We start from the raw sequence: 16,888 nt of genomic DNA, 5'->3' as shown, positions 1-16,888 counted from the left end.
TGTGTTAGCGTGGCTCTAAGCCATGGCCTTCTGATGTTAAAGGCCCGGGTGGACGGTGGCGGAGGCAGGAATCCCGCCGGAGAGCTTGTTAGCAGCCTGGACGTGCAGCTCCCTGAAACCTAGGCTCGTTTCCTGCTTGCTTGTTGTTCCTCAGTTCTGTGCCAATGCCAGGTGCATGATGAAGCCAAAGCTGCTTCCCAAGTGGCTTATGATGTGAAAGTGTGAAAGAGGGTAGCTTTGCTTAAAGAAAGGAGAAGGTGTAAGGATACTTCTGAAAATGGACAGTCAGCATGTGGAAAGGGAACTGAGGGCCTGACTGAAAGCGAGACAGAGTAAGGCCCCGACATACCAGGAGGTGGCAGCTCTGCCGTAAAAAGACAGCGCTTCTTAACTAAAACAGCAGGGCTCTGAGGGAGCCAAAGATGTGGAATGTTTAGATAAAAGAGGGTTTTGTAAACATGGAAGTTACTACATGTACATTTCAGAAATATGGAAAGTAGGGAAAAGTATAATGCAAACTCTAAGACAAGGACTTTTATGTGTTTTATAAATTTCTCCCTAATTATTTTCGTTTTTTTTTTTAATATATCCACACAAGAACAGAGCGCACCGCAAAAAAGCCTTTGAGTTCATAAAGGTTTGGGAGCCAAGTTAGAGTCTGAGTTCTCCTTTTACTGATTGTGGCATGGAGGCAAATATAATCAACTTTCCTGGCTTCAGGTGTCCCATCTGTGAAATGGGAGTACTCTTCAAGCTCAGTTGGCTAGTTAGGGATATGTGAATAAAAGCATGTATATAAAACAGTGTTGAAGAAACATGAGTACCTATTTTTAGGATTAATACTAGTGGAGATGATACATATTAGTTCCATTTTCTTCAAGTATGTGATAAGAATCTCCCACAGAATTATTAATGGTGTTTCTTTCATCATGTATTTATTAACAGCATGATGAATGTTTTGTGAATTGAACACTTACCTATTTTATGATCTTGTTTTTAATGGATCTGCAGAAAATGGAATTACTAATTTTCAAAGTGGACACTTTTAGGCTCTTTGATACAATTTGCCTTAATAAATATGTGATTCCCCCCCTTGTGTCTGGTCCAGTCTCTGGAGTCTGTTCTGCGGCACCCAGCGGACAATCGCACCCAGATCCGGGAACTTGGCCAAACCCTGATTGATGGGGGGATCCTGGATGACATCATCAGTGAGAAACTGGAGGCGTTTAACAGCCGATACGAAGATCTGAGTCACCAGGTAAAGACTAGGCCTTGAGGGAGGGTGGCCTGGGGCGTGCGATGGGCAGCTGGTCCCAAGCCCCTGTCAGGTGGTGCCGTAATGCTGTCACCTTGGTGACCAGTAGTCATGCTTATCGCTGTGCTAGTTAGGGGACAGACCTGACCCTTGCAAGACAGGCAGAACCTTGATAATTCAAAAAGGTTATGTTCGAGCTGATTGCTGATGGTGAGCCCTTTAATTCCTCTTAACAGTTCTGGTGTACCTGTATGTAGGAGTAATAACTTAATAACCCTGATAAATTTGACTATCACATTTGATGTAAACTATGATGAAAGCAATAATTTCAATTCATACCCAGGTTGTGTCACAACATGAATATTCATATCAAGACTTAAGGAAAGGACTCCATTCGCATTAAAAGTTTGGGTAGATATTAGATAATTTCAAACACTGTTTAATGACTGTTGATGCTTGTAATATGATGCTTGTAATATGACATCAAATAATGGTTCTACCCTTATGTGCCTCTGTAGAACTTGTTTTAGACTCTGGGATGAATTGATTCCGATGTTTTCTGTATTAACAGACATTGTTGTTATATTTTTATATTTCTGAATAATGTCAATCAACATTGATTGACATTGCTGATTTGTGACATGTTCTAAATTTATGGTAAATAGCAATTTTTATTCTCGTTGAATGTGTTCTAAAGGAAGTGTTTGCATTTTTTATAGTTTGCATAATCTATATAAAGAAGTAACTGCAAGAACATTTTCATTGTTCACATTAGTATTTGTTATTTATAAGGATGGCTAAAGTCTGGAACTGGTGCTTTTCCAGTCTTTCCTTAGTGGCCAGAATGTTATGTCCAGCTGTTTAGATTTGTGCTGAATGACTAATGGTTACATTTCTCCGCTGTGTAGGCAGAGAACAAGCAGATTTCTTTGGAAAAGCAACTCCAGGTCCTGCGAGAAAATGACCACATGCTGCAGGTCCTGCAGGAGAGCTTGGCCGAGCTGGATAAGCAGCTCACCATGTACTTGACCGACAGGGTAGATGCTCTCCAGGTTCCGCAGGAAGCTCAGGTATTGTTGTGTGTTTGTGAGTCTCTCAATTGTAGAGACCATCTCAATTGCTTCTTTCACCCCAGAACAGTGCACCTGCTACAGATGATGGCGTTGCCAAGAAGCACTGCTCCTACCTGTGGGGCAGCACATGGCCTTGGAGTTCTCTGGTTCTTCATGTGAGATCCTAGCAGATGGCTAACATTGTGAAATCCCGGTTTTCTTAGCAATGAAATTGGATCAGTTCCTTCCTTGTGATTAAATCGTAAAAATGAGAAATGACAAACCCTAGGGATCTGAGCAAGTGCAGAGCACAGTAATCTCAGAATAGCATGGCCTGGGCCCGCGACTCAGGAAAGTTTATCAAAGTCTACGCTATGTAAATGAAAGTGACATTGTCTAAACGGCGATATTATATATTACACAATGATGTGCAACTTTTGTATAGTTTCTTCTGGTACTGGAGAAAAAGAAAAAAGAGAGAGAAAATATATCCTCTCCCTTTTCTGTCTCTTCATAGAAAATCCAAGCAGAGATTTCGGCCCATGAGCTCACACTGGAGGAGTTGAAGAGGAATGTGCGCTCTCAGGCCCCACCTTCTCCTGAGGGCAGGCTGGCTAGGGGAGGAGGCCAAATGGACGTGCTACAGGTAAAGAGGGCAGGGGCCTCCTTGTGTTTTTCAGTAGATTGGAAAACGGGAGGGAGCTGGTTCCCTTTTCCTCTTTTATTTTCCCTAGAAACCTTGGAATAGGAATGATATATTGAAGCTACACTGTGTGCCAGTGGAGTAGAAACAGATTGTTGCCTGGGTGGGAATATGTTGAATCAGATTTTATAGTTGAGAAGAAAGCAAGGATTTTGAGTTTACAAGTTAGCTGTGCGTGCGTAGAGATGCTGTGCGTGTGTAGAGATGTCTCTCATCGTGCTGAATTCCTGTCGATGAGCCTAGGTGATGCTGTGGGCAGGCTGCCTGTGCAGGGAGCCACATCCCTGAGGGTCTCAGCGCTTGATGCGCGATCGGCTTTCAACTTGAACTTGTGATGAAATGTCTTTGACTCCTAGGTTTTTGAAAGGTAAAAGAAATATGACATTTTAGTTGCAGCGAGGGCAGCTTTAGCTGAGTTGATTATCCACATTTGTTATTTCTGAGATTGAGACTCCGAGTGCTGGTATGTCATGATGGCAGCATGTACAGGTCATTTAGCTGATTGGGAGAGAACTTTGCTGCGTTCCTTCAGGGTATTTGTAAGGTCCTGTGGCTGAATGCTTTATTGGTGCCTTAATTTACAGCTGTTTAGTAGGGTTGCTTATCATCTGATGGGAGAGATTGTCCTTTTGACATTAACTGCTCATTGTTTGTATTTCCGGGCACAGAGGAAACTTCGAGAGGTATCCACAAAGTTCCAGCTCTTCCAGAAGCCTGCGAACTTTGAGCAGCGCATGCTTGACTGCAAGCGTGTGCTTGATGGTGTGAAAACAGAACTTCCTGTTCTGGAAGTGAAGGATGTAGAGCCTGATGTCATACAGACCCACCTGGACAAGTGTATGGTGAGGCTGCTGTGCTGCCCATGTGGTTAGGTGGTTTTCCGGCAGCTTAGGCTAGCATTTGCATATATGTATTGTTCAGTGTTCATCAGTCTAGAGAATGCTAAACCCAGGGAACGGTGATGGGAGACATGTTAAAATAAGAAGTGTTATCTCTCCTCCAAGAAAAAAGAAAAAAGATGGGAGAGAGAGCAAAATAAATTATTTTGGTGTACCGAGATAAGGGTGCAATAACGTATAGATATGTAGTATGACTTAAACAAACAAGAGAAGCATCTTATGGTAGGGAAGACTTCAAGAGTATGTGACTAACAGGTTATATTTCAAAGGATAGATTAGAGTTAGCTAGAGGAACTATGCTTATAGTGCATACCAGAAACATTACTACTCTCAAAAAGGTATTCTTAATGACAGTAAAATGTTCACTTTTAATTCACAAAGTTGGAAGCTTTGTACTTTAAAGAATGGATGTCAGCAATATTACAGCAGAAGAATTTGCTAAGAGAATGAAAGCGTAAAGCTAGGAGAGAAAGCAGAAGTTAGGTGCGAGGTCTTGAGCACGAGCATGCCATTCAGTAGCAATTTTAAAACAACGTGGCTAAGAAGAAACGATTTCAGGAATAGTGGAATGCTTCGGAGACTTGAAGAAACTTAACCCCAGTTTAGGACAAGAGAAATCTGGCAAGAATTCTTTGTGCTTTTCGAAACTGTAGTCCGTATTGTCTTTTTCTCACATGATTGTAAGGAACACCTCTTTGCATATAGGTATGCACTTATCTGCTAGCTGTTTGGTATAGAGTGGCAAACAGAGCAATTGATGTCATTGACTTCAGATTGCTTAGTTCAGTGGTTTGTTAGGGCACAGTGTCCTATGAGTTATTTCAAGTTATGGAGTAAAGAGAAGCTATATATAAAGCTTTCTGGTTTGAAGTGAGTTAGATTGAGAACAACTTTTATATATAAAACTTGGCATTCCTGAGAAATGGGAGGAAACAAATAACAGCTGGTAATTCTGAATTTTAACAGCCGGAAAGAGGCCGAGCTGGCGTTTTCTTCTAGACAGAGTGTTTAGGATCAGAGCAAGTATACTGGCTGAGTGATCGGCTTTAACAATGTTTAACATTTTGCCATCTTTACTTCATATGTAAATATTATATGCATTTCACATGGATGCTGTTGTTGAAAATAAAGCTATTAATACTACATATTATGGGATTCATAATGAGGATCATAAAGTGAGAAAGAAGGGTACAATATTATGTTGAGGGTATAATTCATTGAGGATAGCATTTATATTTATCCATATGCCAAATAATTTGCTGTGTATACATGTTTTATACTCTCTATATCAATAGGATTTATAAAATATAAGCAATGCTAGCTATTGAATATTTTCTCATCTTTATAGAAAGTGTTTATATTGCATTTTTATTAAGTACCCATATATATTCAAAACACATGTCTACATTTATTTTTGAATAACCATATACTGTTTATTTTCTTAGCTAGTTAGAAAAAGTTATTACAACTTTGATTTCATAGACTTGACCATAGTGAGTTCTTTGCTATTAATCTCTGTGAGCAATGCTTCACTACCATTTACAACTTTTTTGTTGTTGTTTTTAAGAAATTGTATAAAACTTTGAGTGAAGTCAAACTTGAAGTGGAAACTGTCATCAAAACGGGAAGACATATTGTCCAGAAGCAGCAAACAGATAACCCCAAAGGGATGGACGAGCAGCTGACTTCCCTGAAGGTCCTCTACAATGACCTGGGGGCGCAGGTGAGGGCGCGTGGCCACACCTCGCCCCAGAGCACACCCACCCTCTCTTTGCTTGTCTTTGCTGTGCATTTCTCCATTTCACCTGTTGGGAAATGCTTGCTTGAAATTTGTACATTACATCCTGTTTGTTTTCAGTGTTTCTGGTCATTTTTCACTATCTCTCCTTATGCGTGTGAATATAACGATGCAAAGTTAAGTAAAAGTTTTTTTTTAATAATAATCCAGGTTAGTATTTATATTTCCAATGGCCACTGACATTTTATAATTTATTCTAAAGAAATTCTACAAATAACAGCCCCCTCCAAACTAAAGTACATTTTCCTTGGATTTTTACATCAAATAGAGTATTGAGTAGTGGTATGTGTCAGAGCTCTGATAAATGCTCATAGTAAGTGACAGGAAGGCCATATTACTCTACTGGGATTTTAAAATCCTCCCAAGAAACAGCTATGCCTTGGTAAGATAGTGAATCCATGGGATTTGCTAGGCTGTTTACAGTGTGGGATTGACTGGTTTCAGCCTGCTTCCTATCTTTCCTCATTTAGGGTCTTTGACCTCAAACAAGTAAAGGAAATGGGAAACACTGGCAGCAATGAAAAATTGTGCTAGGTTGTGTTTTAGCTCCTTCTCCGGTTGTTAATTTATTAACTTGTTCCAGCTGAAGTGAGATTGCAGTTTCCACCTAAGCCTAGAGGGAAATGGCTGAAAATGCATGAATAATTTAAAGTCTGTAAGAATAAACAGCTCCTACATTTTATTGTCAACTTTATCCTTATGTCTGTTAGTTTGGGTTTCCGATGTGACATGTTTTGATGCGTTGTGCTTGAGGACCATATAAGACAGAGTCTCTTGTGTCTATTGTACGGCTGAGTTGTTAAATGCTATTGTATTTACTGGCTTGGCATATTTGTGGGTGGGAGTGGTGTGGCTGATTTGTGTTTTTATCCTCTTACTGTGGCTATGGTTTTAACACTAACTAGTCTCATTGAACACAGCTGAGACTTCATTGTGTGTCAGGAATTATACAGGCAGTAGGAATATGTTGGGGGAAAATGTAAGTTGTCTCTACTTAAAATAGAAATTGGGATCACGAATTAGGAAAAAATAAACCAGAAAGTCACAAAAAATGACCCAAATCTATCATTCTGCCATGTTATGAAAGAATGTTTTTGGTACTTTGAGAGTATAACTAAAGAGAGATTTGGGTGTAGCGCTGTGTTAAGAAAGCTTCCCCAAGCAGGTCATAGGGAAAGTGTAGTCTGAGAAATGGGTAGGATTAACCTGGGTGAGGCCACAGTGGGATTTTTGAGGCTGATGGAGTAGTGTGTATAAGAGCCACGTGGAGTATGAGGCGCGGCACACCTGTGTGGCTGGAGCAGAGAGAGCCTGTGTGGGAAATGTGAGACTGGGAGACAAGATGAAGTCAGAGCTGCGGTAAGGATTGTAATCTCTCTTAGAACATTAAGCAATTGTTGCAGGCTTTGCTGAGACCAGGCCCTGGTAGCACCTTCAGCGTTGGGGATCTCCATCTTGGAAAATTAAGTTATTGTTGCAAGATTTGCAGGGAGTGGTATGCTCAGATACATTCTGCTGTTACAGCAGTTTGAGGGAGGAGTTTAATAGAAGTGGGCATATAGAGACCAGTGAGGAAGTTGGCATATTCTCTGTGTCAGCTGTTGGTGACTTGGAAGAGGGTGGACAGTGGAGATGAAGGGGGTGGATTGACTTCAGGCATATAAAGTACGTGAAGTCACTGGGACTTGGTGATACAGGAGGAAGTGGGTACAGGATGGGGTGAGAGGGAAGGTGATTCCTGGGTTGTGGTAAGATTAACTAGATGATCAAGGCTGGGAACTTCATTGGGGTGGCATACTTCAGGGAAAGCTTAGGACATGCAGAAAGCATAAGGATGCATGGGATGTGCTGGGGGGTCAAGGGCCTTTGGGAGATTTGGTACCAGGTTAGTCAGGTCTGGGGAGAGTTTCTATCTGTGCTAAAGAGATGGATTTCTTGGCTCATTTGCATAGAAGTAGTATTGAATGTTTCAGTCATGATGGGAATGCCTAGGGAGAGGACATGGTGAAAGAGGTAGGGGATCCTCACTAAGTCTTAAAAACAGGATCATCTAGTGGGCACTTTGAGGATGATGAGCTTTCAAGAGAACCTTGAATAAGCAGCAGGAAGTGTTACCCACCAGGAGAGTGCTCTGTCTCCAGAGTTTGTGGGGAGATGATATTTGGAGAGTGTTGTCACTTGCTTTGAATACATTATCCAACGGTAAAAACGATAGCCAGTTAGATACGGCCATTGGGCCTATTGCCATTGAGGTCATTGTTGAACTTACCGAGGACAAGTTCTGCTGTCGTGGATAGAATCCACCTGTGTGGGCCTGGGTTATGTGCAGGGGAATGAGAAAATGCAGATAGTACTGTATGAAGATGGTTTTGAGGATTTTTCGGGGACGGTAGAAAGAGGAAGTTCTTTAGGGAAGTTGGAGACAGAGAAGGACATTTGTCTTGTTTGGACACGGGAGCCTTGAGTATGCTTAATGGCTGATGGGAATGCCTCTGGTGGGAGTGGATGGTTGACTAAGAGGGAGAGGAGATTGATGGTGAGGTAAGAGATTTACATCTTAAAATGGTCTAATTCAATATGCAGCATATCTTAAATGTATTGACTAGGCTGAGTAAGTGTAGATTATTATAAATTGAACTGTAAATTATCTTCTTTCTGGTATATACAAATCTTTGGTGGCATCAAGCTTTATGATAATTGTGTAATTGCCTGGGTATGCCAAGGTTAGAGAAGTATCATTGGAATACATAATACGTTTTAATGCAATTCAAATATTTGTCTCTTAAAAGTCTGCATTGAGGTGCTATTAATTTAGGGTCATGAATTTTAATTGAGCGCTGTTGGAAAAAAAAATTTACTTTTACGAAGGAATTTAATCACAGTCAGTCCTTAAGGTATGAAAGAGTGATATTACACCACGCAGGGCAGATCATTTATTTCATTGCTCATTAATTAAATTTGATCTTTTTGTCATTGTATATCATCTAAGAAAGTTTAATCTCACATATGGCATATCACTTTCCTACTAAGATGTTAGGCTCTGTGGATATATGCACATAAGAATTCACTTGACTTAACATCTGGTGCCATGATACCCTTTAAGGTATTGCCTCAGTTTTGCACTGTAAAGAAGTTCTTCTCACTCAAAGTGTTCTGATATCCACAACTCAAAGTGTCAGGTCCTGTTCCATTCAATGGCTGTCCTGCCATGGTCTTGACCTTAATGTGCTTAAACTTCATTTTGCTTATGTGGACCTAGGTCTTTATGGCATAACATGAATGATCCCTTAGCACAGCAGAGAAGCTGTTGAAGAACTTGAGAGTTTTCAGCTTATCTTGCTTTCTGTCAATAACAGTGAGAACACTGTAATTATGTACATGCTGTATAGTCGTGCTCTGTATTTTAAGTTACATATTAATTGTAAAACACCTAATTAATAAAGCATTGCTAGCTCCCTCTCAAATTTGTACATGGTAATGTGTGTATTTTAAATTCAGTTGTTCACTGAAAGGCTTCTAAAGTGTGCCTTGTTCAAAATTAGAATAGTTATTAATGACTGATTCCTTAACTTTTTTCTGAGGACATGACTGAGCTCTTGTTGAGTGCTCAAAATCATTTGTTCTGTACCTCTGCCAGTGTCACTTAGGAAGTAATAGGCTAAGATTGAAAGCAGTGCTGCCTGATACCTACCCACCACGGTATAGCATCTTCATGCAGAACTGTGAGGCTAGAGTGGTCTTAAGGCAATGGAGACAAAATTTATGTGTCATAGGGGTTAAGTGTGAATCCATTTGGAACATGAGCTAGCATTCTGCTTGGTTCCCGTTTGGTATGTCAGTCTCAGTCTCTGTCATGTCTCCTGCTTTGCAGGTGACAGAAGGCAAGCAGGACCTGGAGAGAGCATTGCAGTTGGCCCGGAAGATGAAGAAAGAGGCTGCTTCGCTCTCAGAATGGCTTTCTGCCACTGAAGCTGAACTGGTACAGAAGTCTACTTCAGAAGGTTTGCTTGGTGACTTGGATGCAGAAATTTCCTGGGCTAAAGTGAGTTTCAACTCAGAGTCCTAACACTATGCTGGTATAACTTTGCCTTTGTTCAGGGCACTCCTGATGGATATCATTTCCTGGCATTTCATAGTAAATATTGCCTTTTACCCATATTATTTTTGCTACCTATCTGTTCTAAGAACATTTGACAACAATACATTTAAGAGGAGGTTTTCCTCTTGATTCTAAAAGCACTAAGCTCATATTGATCATCAAGACATTATACTTACGTGGTACTCAAACATTGTAATTAAAAACTTCAGAATTGGTGATAGTTCCTCAGTGTTCAGTTTTTACAAAGAATCATGCCAAATTTCAATCTTCTGTAGTAACTTTGTACTGGTAGCTAAACTTTTGTTGTCAACTAACTGCTGGAAAGAACTGAGGAATAGAGTTTTTAAAAAAATTAAGTTGAGTTTTCTTTAGCCCTGTGGTTAGTTTGAAATTGGGAGAGTATAGACTGATTTTTGCCATGTTCTGCCATAGGGAAAGAATAAAAGGAACACACAGTAGCCGTTTTGCTAAGACATTCTGTTTTCCTTGGTTTCTTAATATTTTTTTCCTTCTTAAATAAAATTCTATTTGCATATTTCTTTAAAAAGAAATAGGAATGTGGAGAGAAGTGCTAGAAATGAATGATTGATACAGTCATGGCTATTTATAGAGGACTGTGTCCTTTGCAAGTGTTTACTGTGAGCACCTGGAGGAGATGCCATGAGCTGTGAGCATCTGCTGCTCCCTTGAGCCTTCTGTGGAGGTAACACTGGTGAGAAAGTCATGCTACTAGGCCTTGGAAAGTGTATTCTCAGCTGAGCAAGTAACGCATGAAAACTGTGATTATGCAATGAGCTGTTTGAGTGAAAAGGAAGCAGAGAAAGGAACGTGTGAGGAGAATGAGGAGTGCGGCAGTTCATGAGTATATTGTAGATGAAGGCAAAAGAAAGGCACTGACCTTTATGGTGTTCAAAATTATTTATTAATTCTTTGAAAGGCAGAGTTACAAAGAGGGGGGAGGAAGGGATGAGGAGAGAGAGAGAGAGAGAGAGAGAGAGAGAGAGAGCGAGAGCAGGGTTGGTCTGATGCTGGGAGCCAGGAGCTTCTTCTGGGTTTCCCATGTGTGTACAGGAGGGGCCCAAGTACTTGATTGGGTCCAAGAATTGTTTTGCCATAGCTGCTGGCAACGTCAGTGCATACTTTTTTCCCCCTTAGTTGAATATTTTCACTTTTTGTACTCTGTAGCTTCTCTTTGGATAGATGAATGACCAAGCATCACTGTTGTTGCGATTTCAGGCCATGGTGCAGTCAGGGAAGGGTTATTTGAAAGCAGGCATGTTAGCTGATCTGATAAATGAGGCAGCTACAGTGCAGACATATGGCTCGGAGAGATGTGCCTCCTGGGATGGATGGAGCAGGATGGTGCAGGATTTCATCATGCTACTCAAAATGGGTTTTGACTGAAAACTAAAGGCATGCTCATTGTTGAAGCTTCCTATGATTAATGTTGGAGTGTAATTGCTTGTGGATGTAGAGACTGTGGAACACAAAACGGGGGCAGGTGTTTTCACATTGCAGGCTAAGCCACTGCCTGTGATGCTGGCATCTCATATGAGCACTGGCTGGAATCCCACTGCTCTACTTCCCATCGTACTTGGGAAAGTAGCTGGAAATGGACCAAATACTGGACTCCTGCTACTCATATAGGAGACCTGGATGAAGTTCTAGGCTCTTGGTTTTATTCTGACTAAGCCCTGGCAGTTGCAGCCATTTGGAAAGTGAATCAATTAATCAAAAATCTTTCTCTGTAATTACACCTTCCAAATAAAATAAAAATGATTCCTGGGAATTATATTGTATTTCATGACCTTTAAAAATTTTTGTGTTTAACCTTTGTCTTTACTTATAGAGTTTGTTATAGCATACTAGAGATATGTAGTATTTCATTTTCATTTTTAATATTTCATTTTCTATTCATATCCGAGTAAGTTATTATCAATTTTCCCTAATGTGTATAATGAACATACAGGTTAGCTAACGCATAGTGCACATTAAGAGTTATTTCCTTGGAGCATATTTTGTGCAGCATGGGTTGGCTACAGCTTACAATGCCAACTTCCCATATTGGTGTGTGCCTATATATCATGAGGTAGAATTCTAACCTGTTTTCCATAGTTAGCCAGTTGTCTTAGCATAATGTATTGAGTGATGAATTCTTTCCTCACTGATTTGACAGGCCAAAGTCTTATATTCTTACTTGTTGATTGTTTTGCTTGTTCTGTGCTTCAGGGATTTGACCCTCTAAAAACCAGTTCAAAGCGGGTGGCATTTGAGGTAGTGATTAGAACTCCACCTGGGATGCCCGCATTCCATATGGGAGTGCCGAACATTCAGTGCAGTTTATACAAACGGTTCTTACAATGATGGTTCCTTCCTTCCTTCCTTCCTTCCTTCCTTCCTTCCTTCCTTCCTTCCTTCCTTCTCTCTCCCTCTCTCCCTCCTTCTTCTTCTTCCTTTCTCTCTGTTTCCTTTGCTTTCTTCCCTTCATACATTACTGTGGTTCATTCTGGCTTGCTGCTACTGTGCACCCAGGGAAGCAGCAGGTAATAGCTCAAGGCGTTTGCTGTTTGCCACCCATATAGCTGACAACACTGAGGTACCCGCTCCTGGCTTTGTCCTGGTCCAACCCTACTGTTGAAAACATAGTGGGATGGGACCAGTGCATGGCAGATCTCTCTATCTCTGCTTTTCAAATTAAGTAGGTAAATAAAGAACAGACCAGTTCTCTAGCTATTTGACTATGTATTTTCAGAATATATTTGTATTTTAACTGTAGTGAATGAGTTCTGTGTCTATTTTTCTCTTTTGATTTTTACTCTTTAGTTAACATTAAGATAATTGTTCTCAAATCCTTAAAATGATCATGTTGTAAATTTTAATTTGAGTTTGCATTAAATGTGTATAAATTTGAAGGGGAATTGCCATCTTTGTTATATTAAATCTTTCGGGAAACATGGTGTCTCATTCTCCCCCCCCCCCATTTTTTTTGTGTAATGTTTCATTATTTTCTTCATAAGCATTTTTATGTATATGTGTGTAGAGAGAAGTTTCACTTATATATATATATATATATTACTTTAATTCTTATTTTTTATTGAAAGCATCTTTGTCTCGTTTTTGGTATTTAATATTAATTCATCTTTGTGCACTTATTCAAACTCAGATTTTTAGTTGATTCTCATAATTTTTAAGATAGTGACTATAATAAGTTTGCCCTTCTGGAGCTAAATATTCTTTAATTTTTCCATTTAATTTTGTTTCAGATTTTAAGTAATGAAGAGGGTATATACAAATCATACAGAATATTTTGTTCATAAGTATAAATCAGATAAAAAATCAGTATTTGACAAAATCACCCTTATTTTAACATGTGTGTTTAGATTTAAGGGAGCTTCACATGTCACATTTTATTGTATTTATATTTAAAGGCTATATAAAATTATTTTCAATGTAAAACTTAAATAACATTTTCATAACTTAAGTAGGTTTTCATTTTTTATATTTTGTTTTACTTGTATTGGGAAGGGAGAGTTACAGAGACAGAGAAGACACAGAGAAATCTGTCATCTCCTTGTGCCCAAATGGCCACAGTGGCCAAAGCTGAGTCAGTTTGAAGCCAAGAGCTTATTTCAGGTCTGCCACATGGGTGCACTGTTTTTACTTTCCTTAATTTTCTTGAGGTTGTTAAAGTCAGTTCCCATCAGTCAGCACATAACCATGGAGGGCCTGAAAAGACTCCCAAGAATCTTAACCGCAGAGCGCAGTGGTTGTGTCTACAAGGATTCTTCCCCTCTTGGGCAAGAGCTCTTGAAAGAAATATTTTAGTGTCTTTATAAATACAGCAGTCATTTATATGACTGAGTGTTTTGCTTCTGCCTGATGCATTTGAAATCTGTGCTTCAGCAGACATGATTTAATGATATTTAAGTATAAATGTAAGCTCCTGAAAGTGATTTATTTAAATACTGGCTTAAGAAAATGTGACACTTGCCAAAAGGTGCATCGATATTAATGATAGGATAGATAAGCACGTGATACCTTTGTGAATTAATTTTTCTGTGTGGGAGGGAGGGTAGGCAGTAGAGGGACAAGAAGAGAGAGAGGCAGGTTCATTTCCCCAAATGCCTGTAGTGACTGAGCGAGTTCAAGTTCAGGAGCCAGGAACTCAGGCCTTCCATGCGCTTGTGAAGAATCCAGTGTGCCTTGAGTCATCATTCCCGCCTGCCACTGTACTCCCTGGCATATTCCATGCTACTTTTTGATTGAAAGAATCTTGCAAGTTTCAACATAGTTTGTGTTTGTGTGACTATAGATTTTGTCTGAACTTACGAATATTTGAATCAAATCATCATGAAACCATCTAGAGTATTCTCTTGGCATGTTTTATCAGTCATAAGATGAGAGCTGGTGAGACTATTGTAAGCATAGACTTGCTAATTCTTGTATAATTTACTTGAGATAAAATATATTTATATATTTATAAGTGGGTATATTTAGGATATAATCTTTATAAATAAATGTAGCACATAGCAATAGTTTCTTTGGATAATCTAACAGAAAATTATTCATTAATTTTTTTAGAACTCTGTGCTATATGGGATCTTTGTGTTTTGCCAGTGTTTAGTTATTGGAAATGAAATGGATTGTTCACATATAGAATAATGAAGATAATTGATGTTTATATGTAATGAAAAATTAAGTGGAATTGTTATTGAAAATAAATGAAAGAAGTTTATTTCTATACCTAGATTTCTTAAATTCTTTGGTATGTGTTTCATTAAACATTTTTGTTTTTTAAACGATTTATTCGTTTATTTGAAAGTTGCTGTTCCAGACAGAGAGAGACAGCACAGAGCTCTTCCACCCCTGGTTCATTCTTCTAGTAGCCGCAGTGGCTTAGAATGAGCCAGGTGCCAGGAGCTAGGAGCTTCATCAGTCTCCAGGGGTCTTGGCTATCTTCCACTGCTTTGTCTATGTTATGAGCAGGGAGCTAGATCAGAAATTGAGCCTCTGGGACATGAACTAGTGCCCATGTTGGATGTTGGCTTTGGCACGTGGAGGTTTTAACTATGTGACAACGCCATTTCTAACATTTTGATTTTCCTTAAGAACTTAGAAAGTCTCATTGTAGCAATGTTTGGGAGTTTTGCAGACCCTCTGAAAAGAAAGTTTTTTGAAATTTTAACGCATAAACTTTTACAGTGTGGTGAATGATCAAGTATGTTCTGGTGATCCTATGTTCTAGAATGTTCTGAAGGATCTGGAGAAGAGAAAAGCTGATTTAAATGCCATCACAGAGAGTAGTGCTGCCCTTCAAAATTTAATTTCAGACAATGAACGTTTACTAGAGGAGAGGCTCTGTGTACTCAATGCTGGCTGGAGCCGGGTCCGCACCTGGACCGAGGATTGGTGCAACACCTTGTTGGTAAGTTCCAAGAAGAATTAAAGGACAAGATCTTCTTTTGAGCTGTCAGTATTTTTAAGATGCATGCAACTTCTATTAATTCCAAATTCTATTTTCTATCTGCCCCAGTAATGTCTTGCTTATGAATGAATTCATCAGGAATCATTTTATTTTTTATTTGAAAAGATAACAACACAAAAGAATTCATACTGTATTGCAGAGTATCATGTTGGTATTGTATGTAGAAACATGTACTTTAATGTTTCAGTAAATGTAGCTGCTTTTATTTTAAGGATTTTATATTGTATTTGGCTTTTATACTCTCATAGTTGGAAATATGTATAGATAGATACAAATAATTTTTATAATATTCTGATCATGGCATACTAGCCAAGAGGGCGTGTTTAGCATCTGATGGCCCACATGAAAATTCTGACTACTGGTAACATTGGTCAGATTACAAAAACTCTTTTTAAGCCTCAGCTTTCTTGTTTGTAAGTGGGCCATTCATTGTCGTATCTACCTCGTATGGTTTTTGCAATGATTACATGATTTAAAACATGTAGTACCCTTAAATAACTATGCAAATGGTAGGTATTTAAATTATTATTTTGTAGTGTTATATGTCTGTTAAGTGTTGGTTGTACTACTACACTGTTATTTTGTGGAAATATTGATTCTTATACTGGCAATAAATATATACAACTCTGCCCACATCCTACTGTATATAAAGGATTATCATGAGTTATTCTAATTCTAATATAGCTGAGATAAGACTTCAATCAAACTCATACTAGATAGTGCCTAAAGATGGGAAATTATAGATTACATGTGTTTGAGTATTTGTGTAAATCAATTAACGTGTATAGGGCATGAAGATTGGTCTGGATCTGTCTGTCACAGGTTTATTTATATAGTTTATGACTTACTACATGTATAACTTTAGGTAAGTTAATGCCTCTAGGCTACAATCCACATGTATATGTAAAATAGAGTATTTATATATATATCATAAATATTAAATATAACATACTAGAATTATTAAAGGTTGAATATAATAGTAAATATGAAGTTCTTGGCTCATGGAATGTGCTTGTTAAATTTTGCTTTTATTAATAGCTTTATTTCAGATTCTCATGAATGTTATTTTTCAGTGTACACTTTTTTTAAAAAAAGATTTATCTATTTTTATTGGAAAGGCAGATATACTGAGGGGAGAAGAGACATAGAGGAAGATCTTCCATCCAATGATTCACTCCCCAGGCAGCTGCAACAGCCAGAGCTGCGCTGATCTGAAACCAGGAGCCTGGATCCTCTTCCGGGTCTCCTTCGTGGGTGCAGGGTCCCAAAGCTTTGGGCAGTCCTCAGCTGCTTTTTCAGGCCACAATCAGGGAACTGGATGAGAAGCGGGGTTGCTGGGATTAAAACCAGTGCCCATATGTGATCCTGGCATGTTCAAGGCGAGGACATTAGCTGCTAGGCCACTGCACCAGGCCCTATTTTTTAGTGTATACCTTCTATGTCTTGTTCGGGTATTGTCTTTCAGTCCTATCAGAATATTTGGTTTTCCAGCTTTCTAAGGGCAATTCTGATACTCATCAATTTTTCTTACTTAAATTCCAGATCTGTCAGATTTTTTTCTCATATAATTTATTAGTCACATTTCATTTTTTCAACA

The 16,888-nt window shown here is 39.0% G+C and overlaps 1 protein-coding gene across 5 annotated transcripts in view; it reads left to right on the top strand.

Moving 5' to 3' along the window:
• UTRN (utrophin) overlaps window positions 1–16,888 on the top strand; it is a 507,084-nt gene that overhangs the window by 204,405 nt on the left and 285,791 nt on the right. For all 5 annotated transcript variants that reach the window (XM_058667660.1, XM_058667612.1, XM_058667721.1 and 2 more), the window contains 7 exons: window positions 1,109–1,258; window positions 2,164–2,325; window positions 2,825–2,953; window positions 3,679–3,852; window positions 5,477–5,632; window positions 9,579–9,749; window positions 15,052–15,231. In XM_058667660.1, coding sequence (XP_058523643.1) covers window positions 1,109–1,258; window positions 2,164–2,325; window positions 2,825–2,953; window positions 3,679–3,852; window positions 5,477–5,632; window positions 9,579–9,749; window positions 15,052–15,231 — 1,122 coding nt within the window. The remainder of the gene's footprint in view (window positions 1–1,108; window positions 1,259–2,163; window positions 2,326–2,824; window positions 2,954–3,678; window positions 3,853–5,476; window positions 5,633–9,578; window positions 9,750–15,051; window positions 15,232–16,888) is intronic.

Source organism: Ochotona princeps, chromosome 1 (genome assembly GCF_030435755.1).
Source record: "Ochotona princeps isolate mOchPri1 chromosome 1, mOchPri1.hap1, whole genome shotgun sequence".
Classification (NCBI taxonomy): Eukaryota; Metazoa; Chordata; class Mammalia; order Lagomorpha; family Ochotonidae; genus Ochotona; species Ochotona princeps.
This window is presented reverse-complemented; position numbering and strand designations above follow the sequence as displayed.